This window comes from Astyanax mexicanus, chromosome 5, assembly GCF_023375975.1.
Source record: "Astyanax mexicanus isolate ESR-SI-001 chromosome 5, AstMex3_surface, whole genome shotgun sequence".
In the NCBI taxonomy this organism is placed as follows: Eukaryota; Metazoa; Chordata; class Actinopteri; order Characiformes; family Acestrorhamphidae; genus Astyanax; species Astyanax mexicanus.
Genome location: NC_064412.1, coordinates 26190715 through 26209495, shown reverse-complemented (window position 1 = coordinate 26209495; position 18781 = coordinate 26190715). Strand labels below are relative to the sequence as shown.

Genomic DNA, 18781 nt, shown 5'->3' with positions numbered 1-18781 from the left:
GACAATGAAATGTTGTTCTTCAGATGCTTTTATTATAATTTATTTTCATATTCAACTGTTATAAAAAAGGAAAAGGGGCTACATTAGAACATATTTGTAACACTCAAGCAGCACTATGTGAACCCATTCCTGTTCTGACTCAACACTTCATATAGAAAAACACTGAAAAAACATCAAACGTCAATATGAACAAAAATTGATTATCATTGATCTTTGCTGTAGGTAAATTTTCATCCACAGCAATGTTTACTTCCTTCAGAAGTTCAGGTGCTAATTAGTGGGGCTAAACTGCTGCAGGCTAAGTGGGGCTACACTAATATATACTAAATGAGGGATATACATAAATATGCTATTTTCATTACAAAAATATCCCCCAAATGAATTTAAACAGTCTGTTTGTGAGGAAAGATAGGTGATTTTAGGTGAATTTAGGTGAATGTTTTACATCTATATCACTGAGCCACTCAGTGGTGTGGTCAGCATCTTAGATCCTGGAGTGACATTCAGTGTTTTCATAAAATAGCTTTTTCTGAGAAAGAGATTTATTTACAGTTCTGTACAAATGGCCGTGGCTAACAGATGATGAACGTGGACATCTTCACTGTCTAACTTACAGACAGTGACATCATTCTAAACCAGTCTAAACTATTGAATCATTTAGTTAAGAAACATACACAGAGACACACAAGACACTGACATTAGAAAACTGTAGCAGAGCCAGGCGACTGACAGTCAGAACTGTGCAGTGCTGTTTCCCACTGGCCCCACCGTGTGGCCAGAGTTAGCACCCAATCATGTGTTAAACAGATGTCCCATCTGAATCACAGATTGGTTGATTACCATAATCAATTATTTCAAAAGATACAGAAAACCCTAACTGAATCATATACAAAAGTTTGTACATATGGTTATTAATTTTTTTTCTAATATATTGATTTGTATTTTTAAACAGTCCTATACAGACACATTTCTGCATATTATTGTAGAAAATATAAACTACATATTTGTAGTGAATTGGGGTGCACACACTTTGGTACAACTGCATAACAGAAACCAGTGGTCAGTTTTAGAATCAGTGACAGGAGCAACTTTAGCTTTATGGTGTAATGGCATCTATGCTGTTTATTTAACAAATAATGGTCTCTAGAACTAGCCACTAAGATTTTCCATTAAAGAGTCCTTTAAAAAAACATTTAAACATCCAACGCTCAATGATTCTATGCAGACCCTTGAATAACCGGTCCTTTATATAAATTAAAAAGCTATACATGCTTTATGTACTGATGGAATACATCAACTGCATCACTGACTCCTGTTGTAACAGAGTGTTTTCTGTTGTGAGGGAAATGTGTTGAAATAATTGCTGGTGGTAGTCAATCATACTCTGCAGAAACATCAGACAGAAACTGGTATTTAAGGTTCTAAATGGAACCAAGGCCGAAACTGCTAGTACTTATTACTAAAATGACAAGAAATAGATTAAATGATCATAACATATAAAACTGTTGCTACATCCTATATTTGTATATTCATTATTATTGTTATTATTACTCAAAATATTACATACTATAATTGTCCTAAAACATTGTTCTGATTCTGCAGTTTAACCTTCACCTTTCTGACTGTAAACAATCTCATATCAATCAAAGATTAAAACACCTTATAACTACAAAAAATACACCTTTAACTTCATCTACAACATTTAAACAAAGTTGTGTAGAACCCCGATTTCGGCTCTCCTGAGTGAGTGAGAGTTAAATGCTGGATTTCACAGTAAATTTACACAATCAGCGTCAAACTACACCACAAATAATTATATACTTGATTACGAAATGACCTTAAATCAAAATATTTCTCAGGAACAGGTTGATTTAAAAATACTATATGATTATTTTACTTGTTTTAAGTCATTTTATTTGAAGATAGTGAAAGCAGGCAGATTAGTTTTCGCTGTTTCAAGAAACAAACATTATAATCAGCAGAGTATTATAAAAAGATTCACTTAAAACAAGTAAAATGTTTTACAAATAAGTAAAAACTATGTTCTTTATATTATTGCACATCAGAACAGCTGAATGTTTCAAATAATGTATATATTGCTGATTAAAGCACAGCAACAAAGGCTGGTTAGAAATGATAATGGACGTAGATTTAATTAAATTAAATATTTGTGAAAGTATAGAGCTTGTGATGTATTGGTGATTAGAGTATATATTAGGTAAGATAATGGCTTGGGCTCTATGTGTAACTGTACTTTTTTGTCATTTTTCTTTTATATTGTATTATATTGTTTTACTTACCACAATCTGAAAAAATGAGAAATTTTATAATAGGTGTTAAATTGTGTATATTTTTTGTGGTGCAGGTCAATAATAACACACAGAACAGGACACAGCTACACACTCTAGCGCTACAGTTTCTACTCTATTTTCTATTTTCCTGTATTTTTTTATTTTTTTGTCATTGGAAAAATATATGTATATATTTATAGTGTGTTAAAATGTTTTAGTTTTAGTATTAACAGTCCCATAATCTGTATTATAAAATATACACTATCTACCTGTGACTTTTACAGGTCAGAAGGATCTTTTAGTACTAGATAATACTACTGATAATAACTCTAAAATACCTACTCTATTTTTATGTTTACATTTTTCATTCTTATTAAATTTCACTTCAGTTTTTTTTACCTAATTTACTAATTTACTTTCAGTCCCAGGTTATAAAAGTGTTTAGTTTTGTTCCAGTCTTAGTTTCCTCGCTACACTTGAGGCTTTTTTCACAGCTTAGCTTATGAAGATCCAAAAGATGAGGAGGAAAAAAGACGAGGGGAAATAATTAACATAAACAGTACTGATACAAAAGTGTCATCTGGTGGGAAATGATAGAGAGCAATATTGCTGTTGTTGCTGTTTAGTCCAGTAGTAGTCAGCTGTGAGAAGATGTGTCTAGACCTGTGTGGTGTAACCTCTGATGAGGTTGGGTTGGGCACTGGAGTGGGTGGGGCATTCTGAGGGCAGGTCTAGACTGCGCTGGTAATGGTGCGTCGTGAGTGAATGAGAACGTCGGGAGGGGCGGGGACTAGGAAGGGCTGATGGTCATGTGACCCCTGAATAGAGCGTGACTGGAACCTACAAAGAGAAAAATAGTTTTTTGTTAGTATTAATAGTATTATTATGTTATTTTAATTTGTTTAGTTATCTAAGACATTTGGAGTAGATGTGTAGATACCATATCTGCTCTTGTACTACCACTATGCCTACGTTCACATTACAAGCCACATTGCTCAAATCCGATTTTTTGCTCAAATTAGATTTGGTTATCTTGACGGTTCACATTCAAAAATGTAAGTGACCTGTATCTGTGTGTAATTTGAACGAATTTGTCCCTGAACACCTAACGTGCACCCATTAATATGTGTATAAACATTGCCTTCTTGACCAACAACAAAAAGTGTCATATTTAAGAGATGACTCGTAGCTTTATAAAGGGAAATGGATGCATTAGCAGCTCATATGTGGAGCATCTTTTGCTCGAGTGGAGAGCAAACAGCTTGTCTGAAGTACATGCAGCTTTAGCTGCACAGCTGCACCAAGAGATGTGTGGGCATGAGGGAGAAGCATGTAGCGCATGCGTAAAAACAAAAATACGCATGAATTCCGATTTGACCATTGGATCCATGGATCAGATACTTATCTGATTTAGGCCCACATGTGAAAGTGACTCAAATCTGATATAAAGATATCAGATTTGGCACGTTCACAGAGCCATGAAATAAATCAGATCTGAGCCACATTAAGCAAAAAATCTGATTTGAGTTACTTTAGCCTGGTAATGTGAACATAGCCTATTAGTGCCCTCCTCCCTAATCACTATAGATAACAACACAGATATCAGAAAGTGTGTCTGAAGTCAAGTTGCTTGATTGTTATGATTATGCTGGGTTGACTGCATAATCCCTAAACTCAATTTTAGTGTATGTTCGTTTCATGGCAATATATATTCTGATGAAACATACAGCTTACCCAAGTTATCCTACCTCTAACCTCTAGGGGGCACTACTGCCATCTATATCCACCACTGCTGCACTACTGTCCCCTCTATCCACCCTTGCTGCACTAATGCCCTCTACTGCCCACCCCTTACCTGAGGGCCACTTAACTTTTCTAGTGGACTCTCCACGCTGGGCATAGCCACCATGGGCATGCTTAGGGAAGGTTCTGGCCGGGGAGTTCGAATATGTTGTAGTGTTGGGGCAGACTGTGTCTGCTTAAAGTTATTTATCACACATTTTACCTGCAGAAGATGATAAAACACACAATAAAAGAGACAGATGAAATACAAGTATTTGGAAACTGATTTAAGAAACTTAAAATAACCTAGTCTATGACAATTAAGGCTTTACAGTTGCAAGTGTTCATTCACTTAATTTGCACTGGTTAATTGTTTTCTTACCAGAAAAGCGGCTATAGCTCCCCCTGTGGCATAACCAGCCAGCACATCAGACCAGTGGTTTCGATACTCTGCCACACGGACCACGCCCACCAGCACAGCCAATGAGATCAGAGTGAGGCAGAGTGTGGGTTTTGTCAGGCGTGTGCCTTTAGTCCTCCATGCTAAAGTGACATACATCTACAGAAAACACACACATTCACAAATAGATCAATATAAAGACTGTTCCCTTGCATGTGAAAAGAACAAGCTAACTAGTCATTCCCTTACTATTCACACCATTCCCCAATCTGATGGCTATATCACAGTATCCAATTCCTCCAAATAGTCATCCCAATCAAAATAACCCCTTTAGTTCCGATAGTTATCCCAGTGGCAATGATAAATCTCTAGAGATAATTATCACAATGGTTATCCATTTCCTTGTGACATCTATTCCAATTAATGCCATCCCCCTTCTTTGAATAGTTATCCAAAAAAAGCAATTCCTTTCTTCTTGATAGTTATCCCAATAGAAGTTGCCCCTTCCATCTGATAGATTCTTTACAGTAGTCATCCCTTTCTTCTTGGGTTATCTCCACAATAGGTACTTGTTTTTGCAAAATATTTACCCCCCTTTCATCCACATTTTCTCCCCTCCATAATAAACCACTCTCTCTCTCTGACTAATAGTTACTGATCTCTTTAACTTCCAGTGATGTATAATATGTTATTTTTCCCCCCACTAAGTGTCTTTTTAATGTCTATATTACTGCTATATATCAATACAAATCCTCAACACTTTCAGTGACTGTAATTGTGCAGGTTGTTTCCTGTGTTCCCCACCACTGTGTAGATGGCGCAGTAGGTGCTGAGTGCAGCGTCTTTGGATGGAAATGATTTTCGGGCAGAGCTGATAATATAGGGGTTTCCTGTGCATGCCCGCCGCTCTGAGATGTACTGCAGTGGGGAGTGGCAGCCCAGCGCTGTGTAGTTGGGACGGCAAGCAGACAGAAAGTGGGGTGCCTGGTTTCCTGTCACCACCTGACCAGCATTGGCAAATATGGTGGTGGTGAAGAGACCGAATGAGTAAACACCTGAAGGAATGACAGAAGAGCGGGATTAGACAAAAATAACGAAAAAGAGAAAAAGTTCTGCAGTGTCTGGGGGCCCAAATTAACATTACTCTCTGCTTTCACACTGGGTGGATAAGATTGTAGTGTTAATGGCATAAATATTTTCTGAAACCATGTGAACACAGCAGACCACGCTGGAATTGGGCAAACTCATTGTATATATTACATTTTCGTTACAGGGTAAATATTTTTTCTAGTGGGGTCATGTGACACATTTATGGGGAGCCATCATAAACACTAAATGGCAATATGGCACTTATTAAGCTTATTAAGGTCCATATTAAGGTGTTAAAAAAGGGCAGTAGGGACAGTAAGAAAAAGACACATAATGATCCAAATTGAAACATATCCCTTTCTCATGTAAGTTACCCCATCACAGTAATGCCTGTCCTCCTGAGAGTAACTCCAAATAAAACGTATACCAGGCTGGTGCTGGGCAAACCCAGGGTTTACATTTGCATATCAAAAATTATGAGACAGAAAAATGCAACTTGATAATAAAGTGTGGGCTTCACAATGAGTGATAATGATTGATAGCGGTGGCATCTGGCAAGAACTGTACAGGCAAAAAGACAGAACTAACAGAAATTACATCCACATTTAATGCTGGAGGCCAAACCGCATATTAGTTTAGGGTTCTTTAGCGTTCTTGGGACTAGGAATGACAAAAGTCATGGGACACAATATGATACAAAGGTAGGGTCCCTCTACATGTGGCACATTGTTTTCAGATACTTACTAAGTCTGCTCTGTATATACTGTATATAACTTTTAAATATACTGTCTTACCCAGAAAGCGTACAATGCGACGCAGCAGAGGGTTGAAGTAGCAGCAGTCTGCAGATACGATGGTTCTCTCCTGCAGGGCCTCAGGCTTTGAGAAGAACAATGCCAGCTCACCTATCAGGATCTACAGCAGTAATCAGGGCAAAACAGATAACGCACAAAAGTCAGTATATGACAGATTTCATCTCAGTTAGAACATGACAAATGGATCTGTTGGCATAGGTGTAAAAAACTGGATTTACACACTGTCCAGAATGTAGTAGTAAATAAGATACTAGCAGCCACTATTGGGTATAACAGGGACATTGAATGCATTATTTTAGGTAACATGTTTTATTCCTATTTTACTCATGTGAAATTAGTAAATAGGACACTTCTTAAACATTTGTAGAAATATCTTTAAATATTGGATCTTCATTTGAAAGATTTTAAGAGATAGAGGGACCAGTAGCTAATGTGATGATTTTTTTCCTGCCAGAGTGAAATGACTTCTAAGATCTTTTAAAATAATTTCCTAGACTAATCTGTATCTACAACCATCTTTTATAGACCTCTGAGAGCTCTTTGTACTTATACTGATATATACTGATGCCACTAAACTCAACAACAACCAACAGCAAAACAAGCTAACATATCAGAGGTTTAGGAAACTATAGGCTCATCCAAAATTCTCTATAACTATGTTCTATTCATTTGAAGCTGTGTTTGACACATGTCCCTAATATGACACATTTAAAATAGTAATAAGATCACATTTTCCTAAATTTATATATGTTCAAAAAGTTTTAATGGATGTCCTAATCTTGTCACATTACTGTAAAAAAGTTCATCCCCCACTGATCAAATGTAAACTTTTCAACCAAGTTCCACCAACCTGTATGATTTTATACATAATAATTTAGTCTATACAAAGAAGAAAATGTGTAATAGTCACAGAGAGAGAGAGAGAGAGAGGGAGACAGAGAGAGAGTGACACATGAATAATTAAACAAAAAACGTTGGCACATTTCCCCTCTACACAACACTCCCTGCTTCTAAATCATTAACAGGCATCAAATCTAACACACACACACACACACACACACACACACACACACACACACAATCCATTTACATCCATTAGGAATTTCCTCATACATATATATATCTTATGAATAAATTGTGAAGCTGTTTCCGTTTTGTCACTTTTACAGCACTTACCTTAGTTACATGTCCTTTAATTTACCCACACTTTTACAATAGCTGTATGCTGAATGGGTGGGGCTAAACCACTGTAGGCTAAATAGGCTGTACTAAACTGCTGTAACCTGACTGGGCAAAGCTAACTGTAGGCCTTATGAGTGGGCAAAATTACTGTATGCTGAATGGGTGGGGCTACACTACTGTAGCTTGAATGGATGGGTTAAAGTACTGTAGGCTGAGTGTTTGGAGATAAAGGTTCATTAATGAAACTGCTGATTCTGAGAAGTATGTGGGGGTGAACCACAGGCAGGAGTGTGTTCTACTGATCACGACTGGTGTGGGTTTGAAGATGAGTGTGTGTTTGAGGGCTTCCGCAGCACCAGGGAACACTGCCAGATCAAAAGCTTTGAACTCAAAGTGAAGCATAAAGAAAGCAAGATCCTGTACATGTTCAGCGTCTCACGCATACACCCACACAGGTTGCTGATAGGCTGGAATTCTGAGTGCTGACTGGCATGTAAACCACCTAGAAAAATTGCTCCACTAATTTCTGGTTGGTTTCTGTGGAATGCCAGGAAGTTAATATTAATTTCTGAGACAAATTAAAGTTTGACATGAACCAAAAGAAAAAGGTAGCTTTTAAGCTGCTAAGAAGTTCACACTGAAAACATTGTTTTGATATAGGGTTACTAGGTGATTGCTGTGTGTATCAAATGCACCTGTAAACACATCAGTTCACATAATTCAGGATTCTTGATGCATACATACAAACAAGCCTGTGTGTATGTTTGGTGTCTTTTTTCAGCAACAGGCCCAGAGGCACCAGGGACAGAGGCACATATGCCCGCTTCTCTGTTACCATGGCATCCATGCAGAAGATAAGCCAATCGTACACCAACAGACACCATCTACACTCAGCTCTCTTTTAAGCGATAACTTAGCTTTTTTAGGTTTACAGCTATGCAATGAGACTGTCTAAACTATAAGCACTGGAGCTATGAGGCTAATATGGCTAACAAGCAAAGAAAGCGTATACTCAACCACTGTGGCAAGCACACATATCATTAAGGACTGACCCAATCTCAGTTGATATATGGCAGTATTAGCTTAAACTTGGACAAATGTGATTTATACTCAGCATCCAGAGAGTTGGCACAAGCGGCGCAGGCTAATTCCCATACTATACTTGGCATACACACATGTTGGCACAAGTGGTTCAGGCCAATTGTCATATTACACTTGGCAAACAAGGGTGTTGGCAAATACAACACTTGGCCCGGATGTGAGCCAAACAAAGAAAATTCACCAGTGCACTTCCATACACATTGGCTATTTCTGCGAGTGCAAATTGCAAAATGGAATTTAACAAATTGCTACACTGGCGTCCAGGTAAAACATGTTTAAAAAAACCCAATATGCAAAGAAAACCACCCAAAAAGAAAGCAGCTTGTCTTCAGCACATCAACAACATTACAGCATTTAATGGAGTAAGTAGTGTTGACAGCAGCTTGCATGGACATGAGTGGCAAATGTATGTACTGGTCCACTACAGGTTCCTGCCTTCCTCCAAAGACGGTGCTTCATGGCCCACTCTTAAGAAACGGTCACTGGTTAAGAAATCCTTATCTCAAAGTACACTATGTAATGACATAGCACCATGCTAATTGGTGGGTTTTATGCTTTCAATATTTGTTAGCTTTCTAGCTAATACAAAACTAAAGAAGCACCAAATCTGTTTGTGCAACACATAAGCTGTGCTGTGTTAAAGTGGCACTGGAAAACTGGGTTATAGCATCTTCACCTTCACACACACTCATTCCCTTCACCCCATCTACTCTTTCTCTCTCTCTGTTTTGCTCTCATTGAATAAACTGCTCAAGGCTCAGTAAGCTCCAGATTAAGCTCCCACCTTTTGTTCAAGACACCCACACACACATACATACACACACACACACACAAAGGGAAAGAAAGAGATGGCAAACATAAATAGAAAAAACAGAAGTATAGAGATGAAATAAAATCATACTGAAGTACTCAAAAAGGTAAGACGTTTAATGTGTGTGTATGTGTGGGAGAGAGTATAGTTGTGTATGGCTCAATGACTGTATTAAAAAGAGTGTGTACCATATATTATAACACTAACACTAGCATTAACGTGCAATCACTGGCAGCAGCGGCTGGCCAATTGTGAGTGCTAGCTGCTGCCTTTCCTGGTGGACATATACAGCTCTGAAAAAAAATAGACAACTCAAAAAACAATGAGTTTCTTTGATTTTACCAAATTGAAAACCTTTGTAATATAATCAAGAGGAAGATGGATGATCACAACCCATCAAACCGAGCTGAACTGCACCAAGAGTGGCATAAAGTTGTCCAAAAGCAGTGTGTAAGACTGGTAGAGAAGAAAAACATGCTAAGATTCATGAAAACTGATTAAAAACCAGGGTTATTCCACCAAATATTTATTTCTGACCCCTTAAAAAACTATGAATATGAATTAATATGAATATGAATTCTATGCATTATTTGAGGTCTGAAAGCTCAGATTTTTTGTTCATGTTCATTTTTCATGTTCATATACATGTACCTATAAATAGCAAAATTAGAGAAACTGAAGTGGTCTCTTAATTTTTTTCCACAGCTGTATACAGGAACTCTCAGTCAGCAGAATAATGCTAGCCCACACACGTCAAGGGTTTCCCAGGATTGTCTTAGCCATTTTGCAACACTTTTTTGGTCTGGCCAGTTGCCAGATTTTTTTGTCAACAAACCCAGCTGCAATTTCTTCTTAGCCACTTTAGTCTTGTACCTTCAGTGCTAATTGGTGGGACACAAGCAATCTTTGATAGCTACATTACTTTCAAACATCCAGCGCTTATTGGCAGAGCTGGAGCTTCCATTACTTGTTAGCTAAATTAGTTTCGTAGCTCTAGTGCTAACTGGTGGGACACTAGCTTTTATTATTTGTTTGTAACTTAAAACTATTAGCTCTAGTGCTTAATGTTTGGGACAAGATTTTTCATTATTTATCAGCTAGTTTTATAACTGTAGTGCTAATTGGTGGGGTATGTTTCTATCACTTTTAGCTACACTAACCTCAAAGGTTCAGAATTAATTTGTAGGGTAATTTAATTAGCTACCTTAACCTCATATCTCAAGCGCAACTTGTTTGCTACATCCCAGACAACAACTTTTGGACAGTATAATGTTTTCTGAATGTTACAATTAACAGTCTTAGAACATTTTCATTTAATGTTTTAAATGTTCTGGCAACGTCACTTTTCAATGTTTCCATTTTTTGTTATGGCAATTTTAATTTCTTGTCTTCTCATTTTTTTTCATAATGTTAGTATTTGTCTATCTGTGAATGTTATGAAAGATAATAAGGTTGTGTTGTAAACCATAATTATAAGTTCCTGGAACATTATTTATGTAACTTTAAAGGTTAACATTCCTGGACCCTTTTCGAAACATTGCTAAACATAAATTGTTCTCCATTAGCTGTGATTAACCAAAAAGCATCAGTGCTTATTGGTGGGGTATAAGCTTATATTATATGTTCGTTAAGCTACATTAACTCCAGTGATGGTATAGTTACTTTGAAAAAGTAATCCGATTACAGATGACTCCTTTAAAAAGTAACTTAGTTACGGTAAACTTGCAGACCAATCACGAGTGGTGTAAAATCTTCAAACGCTCTCCTCTGCCAATCAGATCTGTGCAGACCGCTGCCCTGGCTAGTGAATTGGGACGCGGCCGGGAAAAAACGCCTTTATAAAGAGATAGGGAGCCCGAGAACTGGCGGAAAAACGAAAATGGGCGGAAACTAAAGACACGCCGAGCGCGAGAGACAGGGGAGTGCGGTGAGTAAACCAATGGTTGTACCTCATTAACAGAAGCGAGACGCATGTGATTGGGGGAGAGCGGAGGGGGGGTGGGGAAGGGAGCGCGGGGTGTGTGTGTGTGTGTGTGTGTGTGTGTGTGTGAGTGAGGTGGAGAGAGAGAGTAACGCACAGTAACTTGGATAAGTAACTTTAATCTGATTACTGGATTGGAAATAGTAACGCGTTAGATTACTCGTTACTGAAAAAAAGGGTCAGATTTATTTAAGCTACATTAACTTCAGTGCTTAATGGTGGGGTATAAGCTTATAAAGTGTAGTTAAGCAACAATTACTCTAGTGCTTATTGAAAGGGGTTTACGTTTATATTACTTTTCAGCTAAATCACTTTAATAGTTTCTGTGCTATCTGGTGGTGTATCATCTTCTATTAATTGATTGCTATATTATTATCGTAAATCCAGTGCTAATTTGGTGGGGTTTACGCTTCCATTATGCAAATTACCTTAGCTTCATAGCTTCAGTGCTAATTGGTTGGTTATAACCTTCTTTCAGTTGTTATGGCCAGTGCTAATTGTTTGCCTGTTCGCTTGTTTTATTGGTTAGCTACATGAACTTGTAGACCCATAGCTAATTGGTGCACTATGATTTTTTCAGTATACTGTCTGGTAGCTTCAGTGAGAAATTAAAAGAAGCAAACTTCAGCCTTTTCTGAACTATCGCGTTAAGAGCGAGAGCGTGAACACGCGCGCGCATACTGTCCCTTTGAATGAGAGTCTTACCGTGATGGTGGGAATGGCAGTGACCAGTGAATAGACGAGAACGGGGGGAGCTCTGCTGGAGTCCTCGGGGCCCGGGTACGGTTTGGAGAACGATTTATCGAAGCAGAAGAACCCCTGGATGTGGACCGGGAACGTGTCCGTGTACTCGAAATAGTACGCCAGCAGAACCGTCCCGGACATAATCACCAGCTGGAAATAGAACATCACTGTCAAACACACACACAGAGACCTGAGAGACACTGAGAGAGAGGGAGAGAGAGAGGGAAAATAATCCACTGTCTGAATGAAACAGAAATGGTGTAAAAAAAAAAAAAAGATGCAAGTCTTTCAGCTGAGTGAGCAAGAGGGGGGGCGGGGATGGAGAAAGAAAGAGAGAGGAAAGGAGAGAAAGAGAGGAGAGAGAGAGAAAAAGAGGAAAGAGAGAAGGAGGGCTGAAGAGGATACAGAAGGATAAAGGAAAAAGAGAAATCAAGAGCAACAGAACAAGACTGAGAAGAAAAAAAAGAAAACAGAGTAAAAGGATCGAGATAAATAGAAAATAGAAGTGGACAAAAAGCAAGTGATTGCAAAAAGAAAGAAAGAGAAAGAGTAAAATAATACATAGTGTGAAGGCTACAGCAATGATTTTGAAAAAAATCTTCGCTGAGTGAGAGAGAAAGAAAGAGAGAGAGCAGAAAGCGGGTGAAAAGGAAACAGGGATAAAAGAAAGAGAAAAAGATCATGAGCATCAAGAGCATGTGAACAAGACTGAGAAGAAAAGAGAGAGAAAACAGATTGCAGTGAATGAGATAAGAAAGACAAAAGCTAGCTATCGTAAAAAAAAGGGAGAGAGAGAGAGGGAGAGTTCAAAAGATGACGCTCTGACATTTATTAGGGGTGATGAACAAACAACCCAAATAACGTGTGTGCGTGTTTTATTGGAGCTGAGTGACTGTATGTTCAACCCTGAATAATGAGCACACACACACACACACACACACACACACACACACACAATGAGTGCTTGTTAAATGAGGACTAAATGAGGACTAAGTCCTGAATCCAGTGTCCAGCAGACTCCCATTCATGGATTAGCCATAACATTAAAACCACTGGCAGGTGAAATGATAACATTGGTTATCTGGTTCCAGTGGCCCTATAGATGAAGCAGAAGTGAGGGTCAGTTATTGAGGTTGATATGCTGGATCAGAACATCTCCAAAACCCCAGTAATGTATTGTGAGATATTCAGTAGTCTGTATATACTAATCATAACTGTTGAACTGACTACAGGGACTTGAGAAATCTCAAAATGACCATGTAATAACCATGTTTCTAATAAAGTGGCCAGGAAATGACTTAACAATAACAATGCTTTTTTTAACAATGCTTTGTTTCAACAAACTAAAATCTATGAGGACTACTTTAACAGTACTAACTAAAGAGATATTTAGGACATGCCTGAGTTAATGATATGCAAGCAGGCATAATCAGAGGGTGTAATTAATTTGAGAGTTTTACAGCAGATATTTATGTGAAGTTAATTATGCTAATGTGAGCTTTGCCCTAGTGTCTGTGGTTTAATCTTCTGCTCTCATTGAGCTTCAGAGACTCCAGTAATAATTTATGTAAATTAAACCTAGAACAACAGCCTTCACCCTTAACTTAAAGAAACACCCATAAACCAGCCTCTGAACAAACCTCTAACTAGTTCAGATCCCCACACCCCTAACCTGTTCAGGCCCCCAATCCCCAAACCTGTCCAGACAACCACACCCTAAACCTGTTAAGCCCCCTACCCCCAAACATGTTTAGACACCAAACCCCAAACCCTTTTTTTGACCTCAACACTGTTTAGACAAAAAAAAAAAATTGTTCAGACCACCACACCCAAACCTGTTTAGACCACAAAACACCAAACATGTTCAAGTCCCCAAAACCCAAACTTGTTCAGACCCCTGAACCCCAAACTTAGTCAGGCCTCTTAACTGATCCACACAACTTATTCCACAGGAGATACTCCTGCACCTGGCTTAAGCAGTAATATCTAAGGTGTTGGTGCATAAGATACTACTTTTTTTTTTACCAATTCTAGCACCAGTGATGCACCTGTATGTATGTCCCCTTTTTCAATAAAATAATACACCAATAAGTACACCAACAATCAAATCCCAAATCATCACCATCATTATTATAACCATAATCACCATTACCATCTCTACCCCTTATTATAAGTCATCACTATCGTAGCATCACTATTACCAATAAAATGACCACTGTCACCACAATAACCTTGTCAACATCACCCTTATCATTGTCATCACTATCACAAGCACCATTTCTGTACTTACTCGCACAAACCTTAAATCCTCCTGCTAAAGTTTACAGTACAGTGACATAAAAACGCATACGCACACACAGCCTGGAGCATCAGGCTTATCTGCCAGGCCAGAGCAGATGGGAGAAAAGTCATTGAGAAAGTCAAACAAGGAAATAAACACACACACACACACACACACACACACATACACTTACACACACTTTAACACAATTTAGCTAGCATTATTTAATTATTTTCTTGTGATCACTCTTTCCCTCACTGTGATTGGTCTTAATCATCTTGTTTTGTAGGCTCTTCCACTAACTGTAGCTGATCCCAATAGGTAATAGAGTGAATAGCGACTCATTCAGTCCAGGCTACTGCAATATGGAATTTTGGTGAAAAAACATGCAACCCTTCACTAGAACTGTGTAATGCTGTGCAAACATAGTCACATAAGTCACATAGTTCACAGGCTTTTTTTCTTCACTCAAAATACTGCCTCTGTATCTCTCAGCTTGTCAACAAATGCAGGTGTACAGCTGTCCCCAAGGGGTGCTCCAATTCTTATTTGTATTTAGGGCAGTTGATAAAAGTTAATCACACTCCCTGTAGGGGAGCCCAGGAGCAAAAGTACCTGTCTTCACATAATAAAGCTTAACTGTGTGCACTTAAAAAGAGAAACAGCAGTGATGCATGATGGGAAAAAAACAGTGTCCTGGTTTCTAAGTGAGTTGCTCTTTAGATTGTAGTTGCTTTGACGTTTTCTCTAAGCTAAACCATCGACCCGAGTCTAATACCTGGAGATAGAAAGTGAGGCATAGACACACTCTGTATTAGAGCATTGTACGTGTCCTGCAGTTTATTTTTGTACTTCTTCAATGCTTCAGCAATGTGTGTGTGTGTGTGTGTGTGTGATTAAACCCTCCAGGCGAGTTTAACACTCCTGACCTTCTCTGTTTATCTGTCTACCTCACTGTACTTCTAATCGTATCAGCTCAGAGATAGGGGCAGCACGGGGTCAGAAAGCTCTAGGAGAAAAAGTATGCCAAATAAATCATGCGGTAAGTGAGCACAACATAGCACATTTCACTGGCGTATCTTACCTGAATATCGTGCCTTAGCTCAAAATGGAATCTACGGATACTCTAACTCTCATTATTACTCAAAAATAGTATTAGGTTTCATGCAAAGCTTATTTGATGGTCATGTATTAAACAGTGGCCTATTTTAGCTAAATCCACACTGCATTACAGTGTCTGTTTATAAACCGAAATCGTTAATCCCTTACAATTAATCTTATCGTGCTTTTAACATGAATATATGTAAATGATTGGCTGCCCTAAACCAAAACAGATTGGTGGAATAAATGGGCTATTTCACCAAATGAGGGCCATTTGCTTGTTGTAACTCCTCCAAAGTAAACTTATTTTTAAAAATCTGTATTTCACTATTCAAAACATGTACTGGTAAATCTTAGGCAGATTTACTTAATTTTGTGCAAGGTTTTTAAGCCAAAAATGGTTACAAAGCTCATGTGAGACTTAAAAAAGCATGTTTAAAAGCAAGTCTACTAATTCCTTTGATTTTCTATCAAAAAGTCTTTATTTTCAAGAAATTGTTGACTGCATGTTTAAATAATTGATATTTATGACAAAAACATCACTCCTGTTAATAGCACTCATTCATGTTACTGAAACGCCCTCCTGCCACTGGCACTCATGTCCTGTTACTAAATGTATTTTAAAAATAAACAATTAATATTTAAGAATTCATTTTGGTAACAGGATAAAGTGTTGAGATTGACTTCCTCAGTCATAGTTACAATGAGATCAAATATAAATAAAAACATATGAGGAAACTTAATTTTGGTCTTCCCATGCTCTTTAGAAGAACCCACTGATGTAACTTCCTGTTGTTAATGTGACTGTAGAATGTTCCGGATTTTTCAGAAGGGGTAAACTTTGTACGTGACTATTGTAAGTCGCTTTGGACAAAAGCGTCTGCCAAATGTAATGTAATGTGTTACAGCACTCTTACAGCCCTCAGTAAATCAACAGGCCTCTGATTGGTTGAGCAGAATAATTGGTATACTGCTGCACTCTGCTGGTGACTCTGTGAACTGCAGAGTTTCTATATTTCAGAATTGGGTTGTTCTAGTTTTTTTGTTCCACCTTAAATGGGGCAGTGGAATTGGGGTATGAGTGGCTTGAAAAGTTTCTGAACTATTTAAGGTGAAATGGAAAATGTAAAAAGGGCACTTTCCTGAACCATTCAGAGTGGAAACAAAAATTCAGAGCCATTAAACAAAACTGAATATGCAAATACCAAGACAATTCTGTTGGACCATTTAAGGTGGAGCTGAAAATCCCACTCATTCGTCAACATCAGCTGTGTTTCACTATATTTAAGGTAATAAAAAGAATATTTAAATTACTAATATATATTATGTTTTGTGTACTAACTCATAGAAGGAGCAGCATGTGTTATCAGATATTAAGGAAACATTGTTGACAGCAGTGTGAATGTTCTTCTGTGAATTTTCAGTTACAGAGCAGAATTCCCTGGTTCTGCTTTCACACACAGATATGGAACACAATGCAGGCGACACAGTGTGCTGCAGCTTTGCCATACTTCTTAAACGTTCTAATATTAAATATTGACAATGTTTGAGAGATTTAAACAGAAGTCCAGAAGGACTACGATTACGTGTGTTGAGCTGGCTAATGTTCTCCTGAACAGGTTAGCACTGAGCTATCTGTTAAACCGAGCATGTTATCGGAATCTGTTAAGTAGTAACTTTAACTCCAGAGTTAAAGAGTTTTTTCAGAGCAGTGTGTTTTTTCTCAGGACAACAGACTTAGCTTTGGCTAACACAGTCAGCTGTGCATCAAGCTAGCTAACAGTTGACAAGGGGGCAAACTTTTCCCAGTGTTTTGAAATTGGACTGTGGTAGCCATTTTACTTGATTACTGTTGTTTAGTTAATATTGTAAGGGAGAAATGCTAAATTGATCCATTGCTGTCCACACTAACTCACATAAAAGGCAATAATATGTCCTGATATTGCCAAGATATCTCATTTTACTGTCATTTTACAGTCAGATACAGTGGTATAAAAAGTGATTTTCCTTTATAAATCATTGGCTGTTCCGATCAGGAATTTTAGTTCAATGAACCATATAGCAGACGAACACAGTGATATTTGAGAAGTGAAATGAAGGTGCAAGTGAAAATGGGTTTCCAATCTTTTTCATACCACTATTTTAGTGTTTAGCTGTGTTATCATTAGCTGTCACCCAAGAAAACAGAAGGCTAGATTTACTAAACTAAACAACTATAATTTTCTTAATATCAAATACATTGTTCTGCAAACATTTCAAAAATACATTTATATTCAAGGAATGTTCTACTCTGGATGGATGCCAGATGAACTAGGAAGTTCTACTGGGGTTCTAGAAGTACTTCCGTAGTTGTTCAGCTGTTTCAAAAGGTTGTTTTTCTCCAGTTAGTGGAGAAGTGGGAGGGAGAACATACTACACAGTTCTGAAAACGAGACAGACCTTATTAAAACTGGTGCTGGTCTGACTTGTATGAGGGATCAAGGGTGCAGTTGTTGTAAGGGTCGTGGCGCTGGTGCCTGCTAAGTGTGAACAAGTCCTTCAGTGCTTTAGTAGGCCACTGGAGCTATTCTTAGACTGACCACATCAGGTTGATATTATACACCACACAAAAAGGAAGTGTGTGTGTGTGTGTGTGTGTGTGAGGTTACAAAAGGACGGGGGAACAGCGTGAAAGTGGATCACCAGTATGAATTTGCTGCAGTCCCTGGAGAAGCCTGTCTGTGCACACACCTGCCTGCTTCCGAATACACATCTCTGTGTGTGTGTGTGTGTGTGTGGTGTTGTGTCCTTCGCAAAGGATTTGCTTCTTTCAAACAACTCTGTTGGGTAAATCTTTTAAGGGTATATCCACCTTAAAGCAGCAGTCCGTATTGGTTTGTTTCTGAAAGCAGAGGCATTTATGACTGGAGAAGGGACAAGTATTGAGTTTAATGGTACCAGTGTGCTGAAACCACTATCCCTGCTACGACTAATATATTAATTCTAAAAACTAGGGTGTTGGGTCGCTTTTTAAGGGAGTTCTTCTGCCCACGTCACACGTCTTTACGTACTAACTTCACATGTACAACCTTTAAAAGAGAATCTGGCTCTGTTTTACTGAACACAAGCGGCTGGTGGAGCAATGGAGACTTCAGAAGGGGAAACTCGGACCTCAGTAGCTCATTCACTCATAGTGAAAGCAAAGAAACGAAGGAGTGGAGTTT

General features: G+C 38.2%; 1 protein-coding gene across 2 annotated transcripts in view; it reads right to left on the bottom strand.

The window, feature by feature from the left end:
* Positions 1-18781, bottom strand: part of plppr2b (phospholipid phosphatase related 2b) — a 30528-nt gene continuing 11747 nt past the window's right edge. Inside the window, exons 3-8 of one of the 2 annotated variants that reach the window (XM_007257175.4) lie at positions 12158-12346; positions 6357-6477; positions 5278-5528; positions 4456-4632; positions 4147-4296; positions 1-3131 (exon numbers count right to left, since the gene is read on the bottom strand). In XM_007257175.4, the coding sequence (XP_007257237.3) occupies positions 3099-3131; positions 4147-4296; positions 4456-4632; positions 5278-5528; positions 6357-6477; positions 12158-12346 (921 nt within the window). In that variant the 3' untranslated portion in view covers positions 1-3098. The remainder of the gene's footprint in view (positions 3132-4146; positions 4297-4455; positions 4633-5277; positions 5529-6356; positions 6478-12157; positions 12347-18781) is intronic. The other variant, XM_007257174.4, reaches the window with a different exon arrangement.